The 18,334-nt window shown below is 48.3% G+C and overlaps 1 protein-coding gene across 1 annotated transcript in view; it reads right to left on the bottom strand.

The window, feature by feature from the left end:
• B4GALT1 (beta-1,4-galactosyltransferase 1) overlaps nucleotides 1-8,002 on the bottom strand; it is a 49,803-nt gene extending 41,801 nt beyond the window's left edge. The window contains exon 1 of the mRNA XM_068551976.1: nucleotides 7,393-8,002. Coding sequence (XP_068408077.1) covers nucleotides 7,393-7,810 — 418 coding nt within the window. The 5' untranslated portion in view covers nucleotides 7,811-8,002. The remainder of the gene's footprint in view (nucleotides 1-7,392) is intronic.
• Nucleotides 8,003-18,334: the final 10,332 nt, after the last annotated feature.

Below are 18,334 nucleotides of genomic sequence, written 5' to 3' on the forward strand. Positions count from 1 at the left end.
ACCCACGCTTTGTCCTCTCTTTGCCAGGATCTGTCCACCGCTGAGGGGCTCCCCGAGAGCGGGAGCCAGCCCTTGCTCATGTCTGTCTCCTATGCTTCATATAGTGTAGTTACCAAGAAAAGTTTGCTGCATGAGCAAATGAGTCCCCATTCACCCTCTTCGGTGGGGGGTGGGGGGTGGGGGTGGGGGGGGTAGGGGTGGGGTTGGCGGTGCCCTTCTGACTTTGGAGTGAAGATTCAATTCTACCCATTCTCAGCCAGGCAGGGACCCTGTCCAGGCTGCCTGAAGCGCTCATCTGAATGACAGGAGCTACCTAACACCTCCACGCCGAGTGTCTGAGCTCCTATATTGCAAATACCAGCTTCCCTAGGTCCACCCTAACTGGGAGTCCTTTCCTGTTTTTTCAAGCTGGTGGTGTCCTGAAACACGACAGCTCTGCAGTTCAGTTTCAGGAACGTCAAAGGCAAAAGGACATTATGCAAAACAGGAAGAAACTTTTAAAGAAATGTTTAAAGGCATTTTCAGAATGCAACCTGTCACGAGGCCAGGCAGTTACTGGAGCCCCTGCCAGGGCCCCTCCCCAGGACCTGGAGACCCACGTGGTGAGGCAGGAAGGAGCCTGACCTCACACCCTACTGGTCACGCTGGTCTGACATAACCCTGCCGCTTCCCGCAGTGCAGCCTCCCCCTTGACCCCCGGGCTCTGGGCCAGTGACCCTCGGCAGAGTCCCAAATCCAAAGTGCCCCTCAGAAGAGGAGAATTTAGCTCCAGTGAGGACATTCAAAGTGGCATAACTTCAAAACAGGCGCCTTGCGAAGAGCCTGAGTGCCAGCTCTGCTGGTCTCTGAGGCTTCTCCTGAAAGGAATTCCCAGAAACCTACAGGTTCTCACCTCCTGGCCCTTCTCCAGATCTCAGGACCCTCTGGAGGTAGGAGAACTGTGCTGTATGTTTCAGAACCTGGTTTGCTAGCTTGTTCCCACACCTCCTGTGGACACGGTCACATCTCAGTCACGTCACCAGCACTGGGTTAGCACCGGTGCTCACCCAGCACCATGGCCCCAGGGCCACGGTGCACGTAAGCCCGGCCCAGGGACTTGGCTGCTAAGGAGACAAACGGAGCAATTCCTGAGAAAGCTGACTCCTAGGGCATCACCCCCGCTGCACAGTCTGTCCTGCAGCCTGGCCCTCTGTCCCTGCCCCAAGCGCTTCCTGCACCTAGTTTTTAATCAGAATCCTAGACACATCTTTTTTTCAGCAATAAATGATGTTCATCTGCCACCACTAAGCAAACCTGAAATTTTCAATGAGTCTATCCTTTAGTAAGACTGGTTTAAAAACCAAGCCCTTCTCAAAAAGCATTCATCCCCTTTTCTTCCTTTTTAAAAAACTCTACTATGGAAACAATCCAAAAAGTACCTAAAGCTTTAGGCATGAGCCTCACTGGACCACTAAGAAAAAAACAAAAACTATCTGTATGTGTGTTCGGCAACAGTTGAATAATAATAGTTATACCCTTTGATGTTTTTAAAGGTGTAGGACCAAGCCTGTGACAGAATCTTAAGGGAAAAATCCTGGACACCAGGCTATCTATATCTATATCTATCTATACCAATCTATCTACCCATCTATAAAGATATCAACTAAATTCTGAAACATGTACAAGAAAAAAGACTAGCAGGAAATTTGCCAACATGCGTCCTCTAGGTGATAGGAATATAGATGTGCTTTTCAACCTCTTTTAACTTCTCAAATGGTTTTCAATGAGCCTGCGTTACTTTTTACAAAAAGGAGGAAGAGATTACCCGTTCCTCAAAAAAAAACAGGCAAAAGCAAAGGCCCACAACCCTGGCCTCCGGCATCCCAGGGAGACAAATCCTCCTCCTCTCTCTCAGGGCTTTGTGAGGGGCTTGGAGAGGCGGCAGGGGGAAAGAGAAGCAGCTACACTACACACGCAGACCAGACATTAAAATCACTGCCAAAGAATTCAGCAACAGCCAATAATACAGCCCCTGGCCTTCATTTGTGCAAGGAAGGGGCGGGCTGAGCCAGGCTGAAAAGTAGAACCTGAAACACTGAGCGTGTGACTCAGCCCTTCTGCCTCCTAAGGACGAATCCCTTTAGGCCACGTTCTCCCAGAACCAGCTCCCCGCCAGACCCTGTCCCCTACCCCACAAGCCACCGCAACCTTCCAACCGGGAGGTCTCTGACCTTTAGAAAAGGATCCAAGATCTCTCCCCCAAGCCGGCGACCTGCGTAGGCCCAGGTAAACACAGAGGGCCTCACAACTGAGGCTTTTGCAATCACAGCCACAGTCTGGCTCTCAGGATCCCTCGCCAAGTTAAGGGACAGGAGGGACCCTGTGGAGATCACCGAATCCAATCTCATGCCTTGTTAACTCCCCAGGAGTCAGGGTCTGGCTTACAGTGACCTCATCACCTGGACCACATGGGCAGTACCAGAGGCAAAGGTAAAATGGCCACGGCGGAGGCCCTCAAGGGAGTTAGCCGCGAGGGAGGACTGACTATCTGTCCTAAAACAACTGGACTGCTGCTTAATCAGATAAGAATAACTGGAATTTCCAGGTGGACATGGATTCAAGCAGAATTTCAGTCTCTGCTTCTTATCAAGTACAGGCAAGGAACACTGAGCAGGGAATAAGGCATAGGAGGCACTGGGTAAACGGTCAGTGAAGAAATCACCAGGTTTGACTTGACCACAGGATGCCTGGGCCCCTTTCACACACATCCAGAGCCCAGCTGAGCCCAAAGGGTATGAGCCTCCTGGCCCTGCCCCCAAAGTCTGGAAGGTCCCCAGGGTGGAATCCACGGAAGGGCTGGGACTGCCTGGGCCTTAACTGTCCCGTCTTTCCCAAACCATAAATTAGTCTTTCCCCAGCCTGGAAATCCCTACTCTGCTGCTATCCAAAGACCGTAATACCCAACCATATGGCTGCTGATGTATCATTATAGTCATTATAAAGCAGCAAGTTAAAGATTACCCACAAACCTAATGCAAGGCTTCAGAAATTAGAGGAACATTTTCACACAATCAGATAAAACCGGGACTGGAGAACTTTAATACCAACTCTGGGTTTCTGAATATGGGAAAGAAAGAAGGAAGAAAGGCAGGAAAGGGGATGGCTAGGGAGGCAGAGACTAAACATACACGCACACACTCTGGCTTCCCTAAATGAAATCGGCATGGTTTAATTATGCCTCCTCTGCCTAAACCGTGAGTTCCAAAAGAGAAGGCATTTTGTCATCTCCCTCTCTGTAGCTCTAGCGCCCAGCCTAGGACAGGCATATTGTTGAATCCAGGAAAGCTGTCACCTTATCAGACCTCTCAGATGGACCCACAGACACACCTAGCAGGGATCTTCCCAAACTCAATGCCACATTAGGCCGCCCTGAGCCTCTGCACTAAGTGTCTACCGGGCAATAACTTTAAGGAAAAGCATTAGACTGGGAAGCAGGATACCTGGTTTTTCCAGCCCCAGCTGGCTACTGCCTGGCTGTATGGCCTGAGGCAAGACCCTTCCCCTCTAGCACAATGTAGGATGGGGGCCAGGGAACTGCAGAGACCCATCCTGGGATGCTGTGGTTCCAAGATGCTGCAGTTTGAGTCCAATCTCACGTGTGGCTCTTGCAACCTGTAACCCAAGGAACTTGCACCTGGTTCATCAGGTGGAGGCCCCGGTGCTGGCTCAGAGTCTGGGACGAATTACAACAGGCAGGAGACACTTCTGCGACCATCAGGCTGAGTGGAAAAAAGTGAGCCAAATAGTCATGGAGGGTATTTCTCCACCTCAGATTGTTAGACAAGAAGGCATGTCTGTGTGTAGGTCAAGAAATTATTTTCCCCAGGAAAAGCAACAGGACAAAACTGGTTTAAAAGACTAGTTACCTAACCTCCCAAAGCTTAAAGATCTGGACACAGGGGAGGCTCCCGGTGCCTCCCCAACCCCCAGGATGAGGCTCCACCGCAAGCCAGAAGGTGATGAGGCTCTAAGACTCATCCCAAAGAAGAGAGAGAGCCCCTTCCGGAGAGGAGGCCAAGACAGATGTCCTCGAAGTACACTATGTCCCAGGCAGCGTGCTTGTGTCCACATGTGTGCATGTGGGGGGAGGGGGAGAAGCGGGAACAGTGTGCTGGTGGAGAAACACCTGACAGCCGAGAGCCCGGCAGACACCCAGCAAGTGCTCTGTCTTGTCAAGGGTACAAACCACGGCAGAGGCTCGGCTGACACCCCCCATGAGACCTGGGGAAAACGGCTCACGGATAAGTGCTCTCCCAGGGCCCTGGCTACCTGTGGCTGTTTGCTGGCCCAGGTGCCCATGACTCTCTGGCGCCCACCTCTAGATCAGAGTCCTTTTCTGAACAAAGGAAGAGGCTCTCTTCAAAGCATAGCTGGGCAAGAGGGGCCCCGGGTTTAGGCAGTCCTATACTCACCACCGCCCGCCTCCCACCCATAGACTGCACCAACTGCCCAGGTCAGCCCAGCCTCCCCTAACCAGTCCTACCTGAGGTACTGCCCCCGCCCCGCCCCCAGTCAGCCCCTCTCTGGGCGGGCAGCGCCAGTGCTAGTCAAGTCACGTGGAGCTGCCGCCAAATCTAAGCAGAGATAAACATTCATTCTGGGAAAAGTAACTCAACGCAAGGCCGCTGCTCCTCCCAGGCTGACTACATCTCCGGCAAACACCCAGGCTGCCAGAAAAGGGAGCCCCACTGCCATGGTCAGTGAGATGCTGCACAGCCCAAGGGCCAAGACGACAGCGCCTACAGGCCTGGACTCCCCGGGAGAACTCCCTGGGGAACTTGCAGGACTCCTCAGGAAAGACCCACCTTTCCCCTGCAGCCCTCACTCCTGAAAGCCTCACATCAGCCCAGCAGGTGTCCCGGGGCAGAGCCTACTATGGCTCCAAACACTGCAACCTGCCCTAACGCACAGTGTAGACACAGGCAGAATTCAAACCCAAGTCTATCTGAAGTCTATCCTGAGGCTCTAACAACCCAGGACAGATCCAACAGTGACCCGTCAGCAGCCCAGTCTGGTGCCTGGCTCCTGCAGGGAAGGGCATGCCCGTTACCCACCACCTACCAGCCCGGAGGGATCACAGCATCTGGCACAGACCCTTGGACACCAGAAAGTAGAGCCCAGTTGTGGAAAGGAACTGCAAGTAGTGAAAAGGCCACAGCTTTAAACCCCACGGATGCTTTCTCCCACCAACCTCGAAACCACCACGCAATGGCTTTGGCTGACACCTGCCCAGCTGAACAGATGGGCTTGACTCCCCCAGCCCACACACTCTCCAGGAGACTTTCAGCTTTCTCAAGCCTCTCTCCTAACCAGGAGCCTCCACTTTGAGAGCACCCAACCCTCAAACCCAAGGGCTCAATAAAGGTGAAGAAAAACACTCCACCCTCACCTTCCGGGGCTACCTCCGCAGCAGCCGAAACGTCATGGTCCCATGCATGTCACACAAAGGCAGACAAGCGACAGAAAGCCCAGGGCCTCTCCCCTCGCCCTCCAAAACTGTATCTCTCATGAAGTCTGTTCGTGCCGCCAGTTCAGAGTCAACGTAGAAACAGCAGTAACTCGTCACCCAATCACTGGGCAACACCAAGGTGGGCCACCACGGCCTCTCATGATTCATTGAGAAGATCCTACACCTCAAACACCAATCTAATGAACTTTGGGGTACTTTCCTTTAATTTGCTAATTAATTTCTCTTTCCTTCTACATAATATCCAGGCAACAATTAAAAACAAAAGATCAAAATCTGGCCTCTCTGTGGTCTGAGAACTCACCAGCCCTCTTCCTCCTTCTCTGCTGTTCACAGCCATCTCCAGAGTCTGAGAAAATGAAACTTCAAGTCCCAGGTCCTATTTGCCATGTACTTAACATACACAATCTCATTTAGTCCTAAAAATAACTCTGTGAGTTAAGCATGGACAACCCCGTTTTACACAAGAGAAAGAGACTCTGAGGAACTCTGTAACATGCCTGAGGTCAGACACTTAGCAGCATGGCAAAGATTCCATTTCATTTTACAGGACCAGTCTGCTTCCCAGACTAACCATCAAGTCCAAAAGAGTTCAAGTTTCTGCTTAAAAAAAAAAAAAGTCCCCTTTATTACCACAGTTCATGTCTGACCAACTCCAGGAGCATCCTCCCAAACTTGATATGAAAATATTGAAGTAATTATTGGAGAAATTGAGCAAGAGTGTGTAGGAGGCCTGCTCTGTCTGGGCTCTGTGAAAAAGTGACAGAGTTCCTACTGGCAGGATGCCTGCCCTCCTGCCAGGGTCCCTCACTCAGAACGACATTCTCTACACCCTGGCATTGAAACTGAGCAGCCACCTGTCTGGTAATCTTGGGAGCAACCTGTGGCTGCCTTGTGCCTGACTGCCTGTGGATTACAGGTCAAGGGGAGGTCCCGGTGGGCATGGGCTCAGCCTCCTCGTGACATAAGGAATGCAAACCCACCGACCCAAGCTCTCTGCTTGTGCTGAAACAGAGGCTGGAGTCCCGGTTCAGATCATCTGGGCAAGATACCTGAGACTCCAGGCTGCTGCTACCAGGAAGGGACAACTTGGTGCTGATTATATTTTAGCCCTCCAGCCCCCAGGGTACACACATTATACTGGTACAAATACCCTCGGCCCCTGGGAGGGCCCTGCTTTTGGGAAGCTACAAGGGCAGGAAGCAGGGTAGGAGGGCCCCAGGGCACGGATCTCCGCAGAGGAGGAACTGAACACAATAGTGACAATTTACTGAGGGCTTACCCTCATTCTTGTAAACGCTTGTTTACACTGTTTGGTCTAATCTTCCAAAACACCCCCCGGAAACAGGTACCACTTATTCCCATTTAACAGATGAAAAACCAGAGGTTTAGGGACAAGTTACTTGCCCAAAAGCTTAGGAAAAGAGTTAACCCACACTCAGGAGGCAGTGGCTCTATGTGAAGACAGGAGATGTGACCTGGGAGGTCTGCTCCCTTCCCTCCTGGAGGCCTCATCATCAGCGTTCCAAACTAGAGAGAGCGGGTTACTCTGAGCTGCCTCGTAGTCCCTACCAGAGTTAGCAGAGAGAAGGCTGCTCCGAGTTCTAAGCAGACTCAAACTCCCAAAACTTCTTGAGGCTTGGGCCAGAGCAGGGAAGTCTCCAAGGCCTTCTCCGGTTCTGGGATCGGGGGTGGGTGGGTGGTAGTGGCTACGGCTTACTTAAACCGTCCCCGACCCAGCCTCCAGCATGAATCCGAAGGGACTCACCTCCCAACCTCTCACCCCCATCCAGCCCGGAACCTGTTTGGGATTAGGGGCTCTGATCCGGAATAGGGAGACTGGCTGTCGAGGAAGAGGGCATGGGCGAACGTGCATGGTACCTTACCGAGCAGCGGGGACTCCTCAGGGCATGCGGGCAGCGAAAGTGCTGTGGCGGGGGGCACTGGGGCCGAAGTCAAGTTGCTCCCGGGGCCGGGGCCGGGGCGAGAGTCCGCGTCTGGGTTGGAGGCGCCACCCAAGCGCGGCTTGGAAGAGGTGCGCAAAGGCGGCGGCGGTGCGGCCCCTCGGGGCCGGAGCTCCCCGGAGGGCTGCCCGATGGCGGCGGCGCCGTTAGAGCTGCCCTGCAGCGGTGTGGGCACCCCGACCAGCTGAGGCAGGCGGCTCAGGTCGCGGCCGACCAGGTAGTAGACGAGGGTGACTCCAAGATGCAGCGCGCAGACAGCCACGAGCAGGCGGCAGGCCCGCTGCAGGGACGCGCCCGGCATCGCGGCGCTGCCGCCCAGGAGCGGCTCCCGAAACCTCATCTTCCCGCCGCCGCTTTAAGGGGGGGGGTGGGCTACCGCGGGCAGGGCGGCCCGCCCGCGGGCCGCCGGCCAGACACTGCCAGACCACTGCAATTGGGGGAGGGATCGGGGGAGGAGGCGAGGGAGCGGCGCCGGCGGGCAGGCGGCGGAATTCAGACTCGGGCCGGCTCAGCAGCCCAGCAAGCAAAGTGCGGCCGAGGAGCTGGCGCGGACGGGGGCGGGGCCGAGGCCGCCAGCGGGGCGGGGACAGGGCCGCCGGCTGGAGCCGCGTTTACGGGACAGGAGCTGGGGGCGGGGCCGCGTGGGGCGGGGCCGAGATGCGGGGCGGGGCCTGTGGAGGGTGGGCCGCCGGGGCGGAGCCGTTCGGGGCGGCAGTTGGCAGCCCGCAGCCTTGGAACCGAGCTTTCGGGCCCTCACGCCGCCCTCCTCCGCAGCCTGCCCCGTGGGGCTTCGGTCCCTACTAAGCCGCGCTTCCCCCTCCTCCTTCTCTTCCTCCGAGCTGCCCCCGAGAAGCGCCGCCACTTCCTGCGGTGCTGAAGGACTGGGTTATGCGCCTGGGCCTGCAGCGCCGCGTCAGAGAGGAGGGAAGAGAACAGAGCAAACTAGTCGTGGTCTTGAGGGGTCGGGGGCCGCGGCGGCTTTCCTGACGGTGGACCGCGGTAGACCTGGGGGGAGGGTCAGGAAGAGGGGCGGAGAAGGGTTGCCCAGGAAACGGCTTCGACGCCCAGCAGGAGGTAGGACAGCGGAAGAGGGAGTCTCTGGCACGTTCGGAACCCCCTCCCTTGGCCGAGCTAGGCCCCTCTACCGAGGTGGGGGCCCAGCAACTAGGCGCGGCTCACCCGGCGCCCTGCGGAAAAGAAAGTGGACGAGTCTCCGCCTCTCTGAGCTCACTGTCCTACAGCCCAGGTTAGGGGATCCCAGGGACCCGCCCAGCTCGGTTGTGGGGGATGCGTGGGTGCTTCTTCTAGCGCATCCCACACCATGCACTGCGTGGGAGGGTGTCAAAGAGCCCCAGTGACTCCCGCGCCGCCATGCAGGAGATCAGCAGGCTTTATTTACAGTCTGCGCGGGCCTGGACACAATGTCATGAAGTAGGAATTGTTCCCATTTTACAGATAGAATTCAAGGCTCAGGAAGGTTAAGAAGCTTGCTTAGGATCCCACAGCTGGTGAGAGGCAGAGGCAGAATTCTGGCTCTAAAACCTTTATTTACCACTTGTTGATTTGCTAGTAAGGGCTGGAAGCTGTGTGGGTGAGAGGTTTAGGCACTGAAGTCCCTTGGTTCAAATTTGACCCAGAGGCCACTCCTCAGGCCCATCTGGTTGCCTGAGTGAGCAGGGACACCTCATTTCTGAGAAGGACTCATGGAGGTGCTGTCACTTATGTGGATGGGGAAGCTGAGGGCTGTGGCAGCCTACTCTGAAGTGGAGGAAATAATAACAATGCTACCATAGACTGAGAGTTTCCTATATACCAGTCAGACACAAGTGTAACTGCTTTACATACATTGCCTCAATCCTAACAACACCATGAAGTGGGCAGTTGTTACTCTCACCATTTCACGGATGAGAAAACTGAGGCTCAGGAGTTGACATGTGGTTGTGATCACACAGAATCTACTTTCTTCACTTGGCTTCCTGGACATTAGGCTTTTCTGATCTTCCTCATTTCACTGGCCACTCCTCTGTCTCTTTTCTGGGCTTCTCTCTTCCCTGGTTGTTGAAGGCCCCAGGCCATAGTCCATGATGCTCTTTTCCGTCTACACAGAAAAGAGTGTGATTTATATTCAGTAATATCTGTATGCTGATGACTGCAAAATTTTCCATCTCCAGCCCTGACCAACCAACTCATATTCCACTGCCTCTCTTACTGGCATCTCAAACTCAGCACCTACTCCCTACACTCCACTCCCATTCTTACTTACCTCAGAGAATGGCACTGTTGTTCATCCATTTCCCCCAAGCCTCGAACCTAAAAGGTGTCCTCAATGTGCTTTTCTTATTCTTAAATGCCATTTCCAATCCCTCAGCAAGTCTTGTCAGTGCTACCTTCAAATTATCAAAATTAACCACTTGCTAACTCTGCTGTAACTGTCCTGGACCAAGCCACCATCATGTTGACCTGGGTTATAAGGTAGCCTCCTACTTGGTCACCCTGCTTCTACCTCCATCATGCCCCCTCCCCAGTCTATTCTCCAAACAGCAGCTAGGGAGATCTTTGTAAGCGTAAATCAGTTCATGCCATTTTATTTAGAACGAACCCCAAATTTGTAGAAGCCCTGTCTAATCTGGTTTCTATCTCTATTCCCCTTCCTCTTCTCCTATCACCCTCTACCATGCTCTATGTACTTTAGCCACACTGACCTAACTGCTGCTATTCCTTGAACTTGCCCAGTTACTTCCTACCTCAGGACCTTCGTACTTGCTGTTCACTTAGCCTGAAACACTTACGAAATACTTAGCCCCATACTTCATTCAGATCTCTCAAATGTCACCTTATGAGAGAGGTCTTCTCAGACTACCCTATGTAGAATAGTCCCCCACCCAAAGCTGCTTAACCTGCTTGATTTTTTTCAGAGTAGGTATCACTACCCAGAATTATACATTTAATTTATTGTTTGTTGTCTGTCTCCCTCATTAGAAGATCAGCTGCATGAGTGCAAGAACTTTCTCTCTTGTTCACTACTATATCCTCAGCTCCTAGAAATGAACCTGACACATAGTTGGCACTGAATAGATATTTGTTAAAATACCTGTTAATGAATGCTTATGATCATCTTGATAATGTGGGAAGGGGAGGGGGAAGAACTATTGTAGTTAGAACACAAATTCAAGAGTCGTTCACCAGGGAACTGGTGAGGGTGAAGCTGGCCCCAACAGTCTATGCCTAGAGAAAAATGCCTGGCTAATAAGTGAGGATGGGTCAGAATAGTCCCCTATCTGAAAAATGTGAGGAGGGGAAAATGGAGGTGTATCTTCCATGTGTCCAGATAATGACCAGGAGACAGACTTGAGGGGAGGTTAGGGGTCACAGACCTACCCCAAGACCCTCGCTGTGGCCAGAAAGCAGGAAAAGGAACAGTACTTGCTAACTATCTCTTGGGAACATGCAGAGTCCACTGAGGCCTGACACAGCCTCAACAGCCCCCCACCCAGAGGTGCCTAGAATTGGTAAATTTCTTGCTTCACAAAGGCCCAGAAAGTCAGAAACTCTCTGGACAACATTGTCCAGCTGTCTAAACCTGAACTGGAGTTACAGACAGAGACAGGCCCAAGATAACCTTCTCCAGCTCTTTTCACTCTCGGCTTTGTCAGGTGAAAAATTAATACCATGGGGAGATACCTGGAGGAAGAAGTAGCAGTGCTGACTGGACAAAAGCTAGGATCTGCGTGGGTTTGGTAGTTTTGCCCATCCAATGCTGATCTGCCCAGAATCACCCCGCTGTCTGCTCCTCCCTGCAGGCTGCCTTCAGCTGGTTAGTGGCATTTTCTCTGCCCTCTCATAGTACCCTCATTGCACCTGTCAGTTTACATTTGTTTCACCCTAGTAGATCAGAAGGGCATATAATAGTGCCTGGCACATGGTAGACAGTTATTTATTTCTGTGTAACACACCACCCCAAAGCTTAGTATCTTAAAATGAGCCATTTCTTTCTTAGAATATTGTGGGTTGACTGGCAGTTCTGCTTCACGTGGTATCAGCTGGGGCACTGGCACAGTTGGAAGTTCCAAAATGGCGTCACTCACATGGCTGGCAGCTGACACTGGCTGGGGGCTGGATTAGAATGGGTCATGTTTCAGGAGCCTTGGTTCTTCTCCACATGGATTTCTCCACAAGGGCCTCTCACATGGCTACTTGGGTTTCCTCACAAACTGGAGGGTGTGTTCCTACAATGACCATTTCAAGAACAAGGTAAGAAAATGCACATCCCTTAGGGCCTAGCCTTAAGCATCAGTTCTGTGGGCATTTTAGTTAAATTACGGGGCAGCCCAGATTCAAGGGGAGTAGAAATAGACTCTGCCACTTGATGAGAGGAGGGGTAAAGAATTGGCAGCCATCCTTTTTAATCCACCATAGTTTGCCCAGTGGCCATAAATTTCAATTCCTCGAAATCATATCATCAAAATTAGGTCCAGATATGGTTCCTCAGGTTCAGTGACGTATGAACTATAAAACAAATTACCTTCTTCCTCTTCCTAATTCAGTCCAAAGGCCACTAGGTAAGGATGAAACAAGGTAGGAGTCCAAATGTCATAGGCATGGATAGTGTGTCAAAGCTCAACTGAACAAGGAGGGGAGGGCAGCCCAGCTCAGGCCCAAGCAGAGTAAAGAGGGCATCCATAGAGCATTAGGGTATTAGGGGTTTCTGTGAAGTAGGGCAGCCCAGTGCAGCGTGTTGGAGCCCAAGTGGGATGAGGAGATTGTTAAATACAGGGAGACTGATTAAAAGTAACTATATATATACATAATGAGAGTCACCCAAGTTTCTGACTGTCCAAGAAGGGAGTTACAAATATGGACAAATAGAAAACTAAAATGAACTCTGACACTTTACTGGAATGGAGAAATTGCTGTGAATTCATAGTTTTCAATATATAGGTAGATAATGAAATAAATATAGATGTGTGTGTGTTTATATGTAAATATGAGGGAATATCTGGGAGAAGTCCTGAGGGCAGAAACTTCCCAATAGCAATGAGCACATCTATACCCAAATCTTGGTTTCTAAATACCATTTTCGAATAAAAGAAACTAGATATTCCAGGAGAAAAGGCTGATCTCAGGGATATTACAAGATAAGCCTGGAAAATCTTGTGCCAGAAAGTAAGAAAGAGCTCAAAGAATGACGACAATATGTCAAAAGAACACAGAAATCAGTTTGAAAAGGCTCCCATTGGCCAAATCTGCAACAATTTGAGCATGAAGATAAATATTTATAGGAACAGTTTACAACCACTTGAACAAAATAGGAAACCATGAGTTCATACTGATATAAAGAAACTTTTTTTACTTTATTTTATTGGAGTATAATTGATTTACAAGGTTGTGTTTCAGGTATACAGGAAAGTGATTCAGTTATACATATACATATATTCTTTCTATTTTGTATTCTTTTCTCATATAGGTTATCACAGAACATTAAATTTTTTAAATTAATTTACTTTTGGCTGCATTGGGTCTTTGTTGCTGTGCACAAGCTTTCTCTAGTTGCAGTGAGCAGGAGCTACTCTTCACTGCGGTGTGCAGGTGTCTCATTGCAGTGGCTTCTCTTGTTGCAGAGCATGGGCTCTAGGCACGCGGGCTTCAGTAGTTGTGGTGCAGTCTCAGTAGTTGTGGCTTGCGGGCTCCAGAGCACAGGCTCAGTAGTTGTGGCGCACGGGTTTAGTTGCTCCGCGGCATGTGGGATCCTCCCAGACCAGGGATTGAACCCGTGTCCTCTGCATTGGCAGGTGGATTCCTAACCACTGTGCCACTAGGGAAGTCCCTATCACAGCATACTGAATACAGTTCCCTGTGCTATACAGTAGGTCCTTGTTGGTTATCTATCTTACATATAGTAGTGTATGTACATTCATCCCAAACTCCTGATTTATTCCTCCCCCCACCCACATTTCCCTTTTGCTAATCGTAAGTTTGTTTTCAATATCTGTAACTCTGTTTCTGTTTTGTGAATAAGTTCATCTGTATCATTTTTAAATTAGATTCTACATGTGAGTGATATCATATGGTATTTGTCTTTCTCTGTCTGACTTCACTTAGTATGATAATCTCTAGGTCCATCCATGTTGCTGCAAATGGCATTATTTCATTCTTTTTTATGGCTGAGTAATACTCCATTGTATGTATGTACTACATCTTCTTTATCCATCCCTCTGTTGATGGACATTTAGGTTGCTTCCATGTCTTGGCTATTGTAAACAGTGCTGCAATGAATATTGGGGTACATGTATCTTTTTCGATTATGGTTTTCTCTGGGTATATGCCCATGAGTGGGATTGCGGGATCATATGGTAATTCTATTTTTAGTTTTTTAAGGAAACTCCATACTGTTCTCCATAGTGGCTGTATCAATTTTCATTGCCGCCAACAGTGGAAGAGGGTTCCCTTTTCTCCACACCCTCTCCAGCATTTATTGTTTGTAAGTTTTTTGATAATGGCCATTCTGATGGGTGTGTGGTGATACCTCATTGAATTTCTCTAATAATTAGTGATGTTGAGCATCTTTTCATGTGCTTTTTGGCCATCCGTATGTCTTCTTTGGAGAAATGTCTATTTAGATCTGCCCATTTTTTGGTTGGGTTGTCTGGTTTTTTGACATAGAGCTGCATGAGCTGCTTTTGTATTTTGGATATTAATCCCTTGTTGGTCGCTTCATTTGCAAATATTTTCTCCCATTCTGAGGGTTGTCTTTTCGTTTTGTTTATGGTTTCCTTTGCTGTGAAGCTTTTAAGTTAATTAGGATAATGACACTTTAATGAGTAATGAGATATTTACATAACTTCAAAGTACCTCCCCCACAAAACACTTGTGATTTCAATGGGAAACATTAGAGGAATCCAAATTATTAAACATTCTACAAAATAACTATCCTGAAATCCTAAAAAATGTCAAGATCATGATAGTCAAGGAAAGACGGAGGAACTGTTCCCCATTAAAGGAGACTAAAGAGAAGTGAATGCCAAATGCATCACCGTGATTCTGAAGTGGATCCTTCTGCCATAAAGAATATTTGGGGAATAACCAGTGAAACTTGACTGGGGCCTAAAGGTAAGATGATAGTAAACCCACGCACATATGGTCACCTAATCTGTGACAGATGAGGCAAAAATATACAATGGAGAAAATACAGCCTCTTCAATAAGTGGTGCTGGGAAAACCAGACAGCTACATGTAAAAGAATGAAATTAGAACACTCCCTAACACCACACACAAAAATAAACTCAAAGTGGATTAAAGACCTGAGTGTGAGGCCAGACACTATAAAACTCTTAGAGGAAAACATAGGCAAAACACTCTTTGACATAAATCGCAGCAGGATCTTTTTTGACCCACCTCCTAGAGTAATGAAAATAAAAACAAAAATTAACAAATGGGATCTAATTAAACTTAAAAGCTTTTGCACAGCAAAGGAAACCATAAACAAGATGAAAAGACAACCCTCAAAATGGGAGAAAATATTTGCAAATGAAGCAATGGACAAGGGATTAATCTCCAAAATACACAAATAGCTCATGTAGCTCAATATCAAAAAAACAAACAACCCACTCAAAAAATGGGCCAAAGACCTAAACAGACATTTCTCCAAAGAAGACATACAGATGGCCAACAAACATATGAAGAGATGCTCAACATCACTAATTATTAGAGAAATGCAAATCAAAACTACAATGAGGTATCACCTCACACCCATCAGAATGGCCATTATCAAAAAACCTACAGAGCTTCCCTGGTGGCGCAGTGGTTAAGAATCTGCCTGCCGATGCAGGGGACACTGGTTCAAGCCCTGATCTGGGAAGATCCCACATGCCGCGGAGCAACTAAGCCCGTGAGCCACAACTACTGAGCCTGCACGTCTGGAGCCTGTGCTCCGGAACGGGAGAGGCCGCCGCGACAGTAAGAGGCCCGCGCACCGCAATGAAGAGTGGCCCCCGCTCACCGCAACTGGAGAAAGCCCTCGCACAGAAACGAAGACCCAACACAGCCAAAAATAAATTAATTAATTAATTTAAAAAATAAATAAAAATTATAAAACCTACAAACAATAAATGCTGGAGAGGGTGTGGAGAAAAGGGAACCCTCTTGCACTGTTGGTGGCAATGAAAAATTGATACAGCCACTATGGAGAACAGTGTGGAGCTTCCTTAAAAAACTAAAACTAGAATTACCATATGATCCAGCAATACCACTTCTGGGCATATACACAGACAAAACCATAATTCAAAAAGACACGTGTACCCTAATGTTCATTGCAGCACTATTTACAATAGCCAGGACATGGAAGCAACCTAAATGCCCATCAACAGAGGAATGGATAAAGAAGATGTGGCACATATATACAATGGAATATTATTCAGCCATAAAAAGGAATGAAATTGGGTCATTCGTCGAGACGTGGATGGACCTAGAGACTGTCATACAGAATGAAGTAAGTCAGAAAGAGAAAAACAATGTGGAATCTAGAAAAATGGTACAGATGAACCGGTTTTCAAGGCAGAAATAGAGACACAGATGTAGAGAACAAATGTATGGACACCAAGGGGGGAAAGCGGAGGGTTGGGGGTTAGGGGTGGGATGAATTGGGAGATTGGGATTGACATAGATACACTAATATGTGTAAAACAGATAACTAATAAGAACCTGCTGTATAGCACAGGGAACTCCACTTCGCTGTACAGTAGAAACTAACACAACATTGTAAAACAACTATATCCCAATTAAAAAAAATTATAAAAGGAACAGAAAAAAAAAAGCAATTCACTGCCATTTAAAAATGAAAGAATAAAAAAAGAGTTACATATAAAAAAAAGAAAGGGCTTCCCTGGTGGCGCAGTGGTTGAGAATCTGCCTGCCAATGCAGGGGACACGGGTTCGAGCCCTGGTCTGGGAAGATCCCACGTGCTGCGGAGCAACTGGGCCCGTGAGCCACAACTACTGAGCCTGAGCATCTGGAGCCTCTGCTCCACAACGAGAGGCCGCGATAGTGAGAGGCCCGCGCACCGCGATGAAGAGTGGCCCCCATTCGCCGCAACTGGAGAAAGCCCTCACACAGAAACGAAGACCCAACACAGCCAAAAATAAAAATAATAAATAAATAATAAATAAAAAAATTTAAAAAAAAAGAAAGAGAAAAACAAATATCATGTGTTAATGCATATATGTGGAATCTAGAAAAATGGTATAAATGATCTTATTTGCAAAACAGAAATAGAGACACAGATGTAGAGAACAAATGAATGGACACCAAGGGGGGAAGCGGGTGGATGGGATGAATTGGGAGATTGGGATTGACGTATATACACTATTGATACTATATGTAAAATAGATAATTAATCAGAAACTACTGTATAGCTCAGAGAACTCTACTCAGTGTTCTGTGGTGACCTAATCGGGAAGGGAACCCAAAAAAGAGGGAATATATGTATACGTATAGCTGATTCACTTTGCTGTACATTAGAAACTAACACAACATTGTAAAACAACGATACTCCAATAAAAATTAGTAAAAAATTAAAAAAATAAAAGTATTTGCCCTGTTGGGCCATCACACACACAAAAAAGATGATAGTAATATATAATGTTAATTTCTTTATTTTGATGATTGTGGTTATGTTGGAAATATGCACGTAAGGTTTTGGGTAATGTGGCATCATGTCAGAAATTTACTCTCAAAGAGTCCAAAAAAGTATTTGTACTAAGCTTGCAACTTTCCTGTAAGTTATCTTTTCCCGTACAGATCCAACATACAATGGGAAGACAGAGACAGGAAAATCATAATAGAAACTCCCACTTAAAAAGGGGTAATAAAAGGCACATAGCGGTCCTTAGGTCTTTAGGAAATCTGAGATCCAATAGCGCAAATGTCACCAATTCCCCCTGCTCCAGGAGCAGGGAATGTGATTCTCTGTGGCTCTTCACCCTCTGGGCTCTTGGCTCCATCCACTGGGTCATTCCTCCTTTCCCTTGTTTGCAGCAGAGTAATTTGTTCAGGCTGCTTTGCTAAGTGCCCAGTGTCCTCATTTCATTTTGAACTGTCTTTGCCTATTTTAGTCCAAGCTAGTGGTACTTACGCTGGTACAATTCTCATGGAGGGGAAGAAAATAAACAAACAAAAATATTGTGCATTTCCCATGAACCTTACTGAGTTTCACTCCATTAGACAAAAACTATATCCCCAAACCTTAAGATAAGTTCCTCCCTTCTTTCGGCTGTGAGTCGGGGTACTATGGGAAGCACTTTTGTCTAGCTGAGAAGTCTATAAGACACTGCTTGAAATCTATGAGATCGTAAAGAGCCACAGTCACATTCTTGACTTTATCCAAACTTTACTGGGAGTGTCCTAGAATTAATCTTTTCTCTAGGTTTTAGTTTACTTTGAGTAAGCTGTTTTTGCAGTCAAAAACCCTGATTGGGGTTTCTTAGAAAAACTAGGTGTTTTTCTGCTTCATATAGTGTTGGCTGGGGTAATAGAATGTCTGGAAGGTATAAATGGCCTTATTCACATGGCTAAAAGTTAGTGCTGGTTGCTGTCTGGGTGTTTAGCTGGAACCCTTAGCCAAAGGTCTCAGTTTTCCTCCATGTGGGCCTCTCCACATGACTGCTTGGGCTTCCTAACAGCATGGCAGCTAGACTCTAAGAAGGCATATTCCAAATGCATAGGAGGGAGTGGAAGATCTGTTAAGGTCAAGTCTTGGAAGTTATTCAGTGACACATACGCCACATTCTATTGGTCAGAACAAGTCACAGAGCCAGCCCAGATTCAAGAGGAGGGGAAATAGACTTCACCTCTTGATGAGAGATGTGGTAA

The sequence above is a fragment of the Eschrichtius robustus genome, chromosome 10, assembly GCF_028021215.1.
Source record: "Eschrichtius robustus isolate mEscRob2 chromosome 10, mEscRob2.pri, whole genome shotgun sequence".
Classification (NCBI taxonomy): domain Eukaryota; kingdom Metazoa; phylum Chordata; class Mammalia; order Artiodactyla; family Eschrichtiidae; genus Eschrichtius; species Eschrichtius robustus.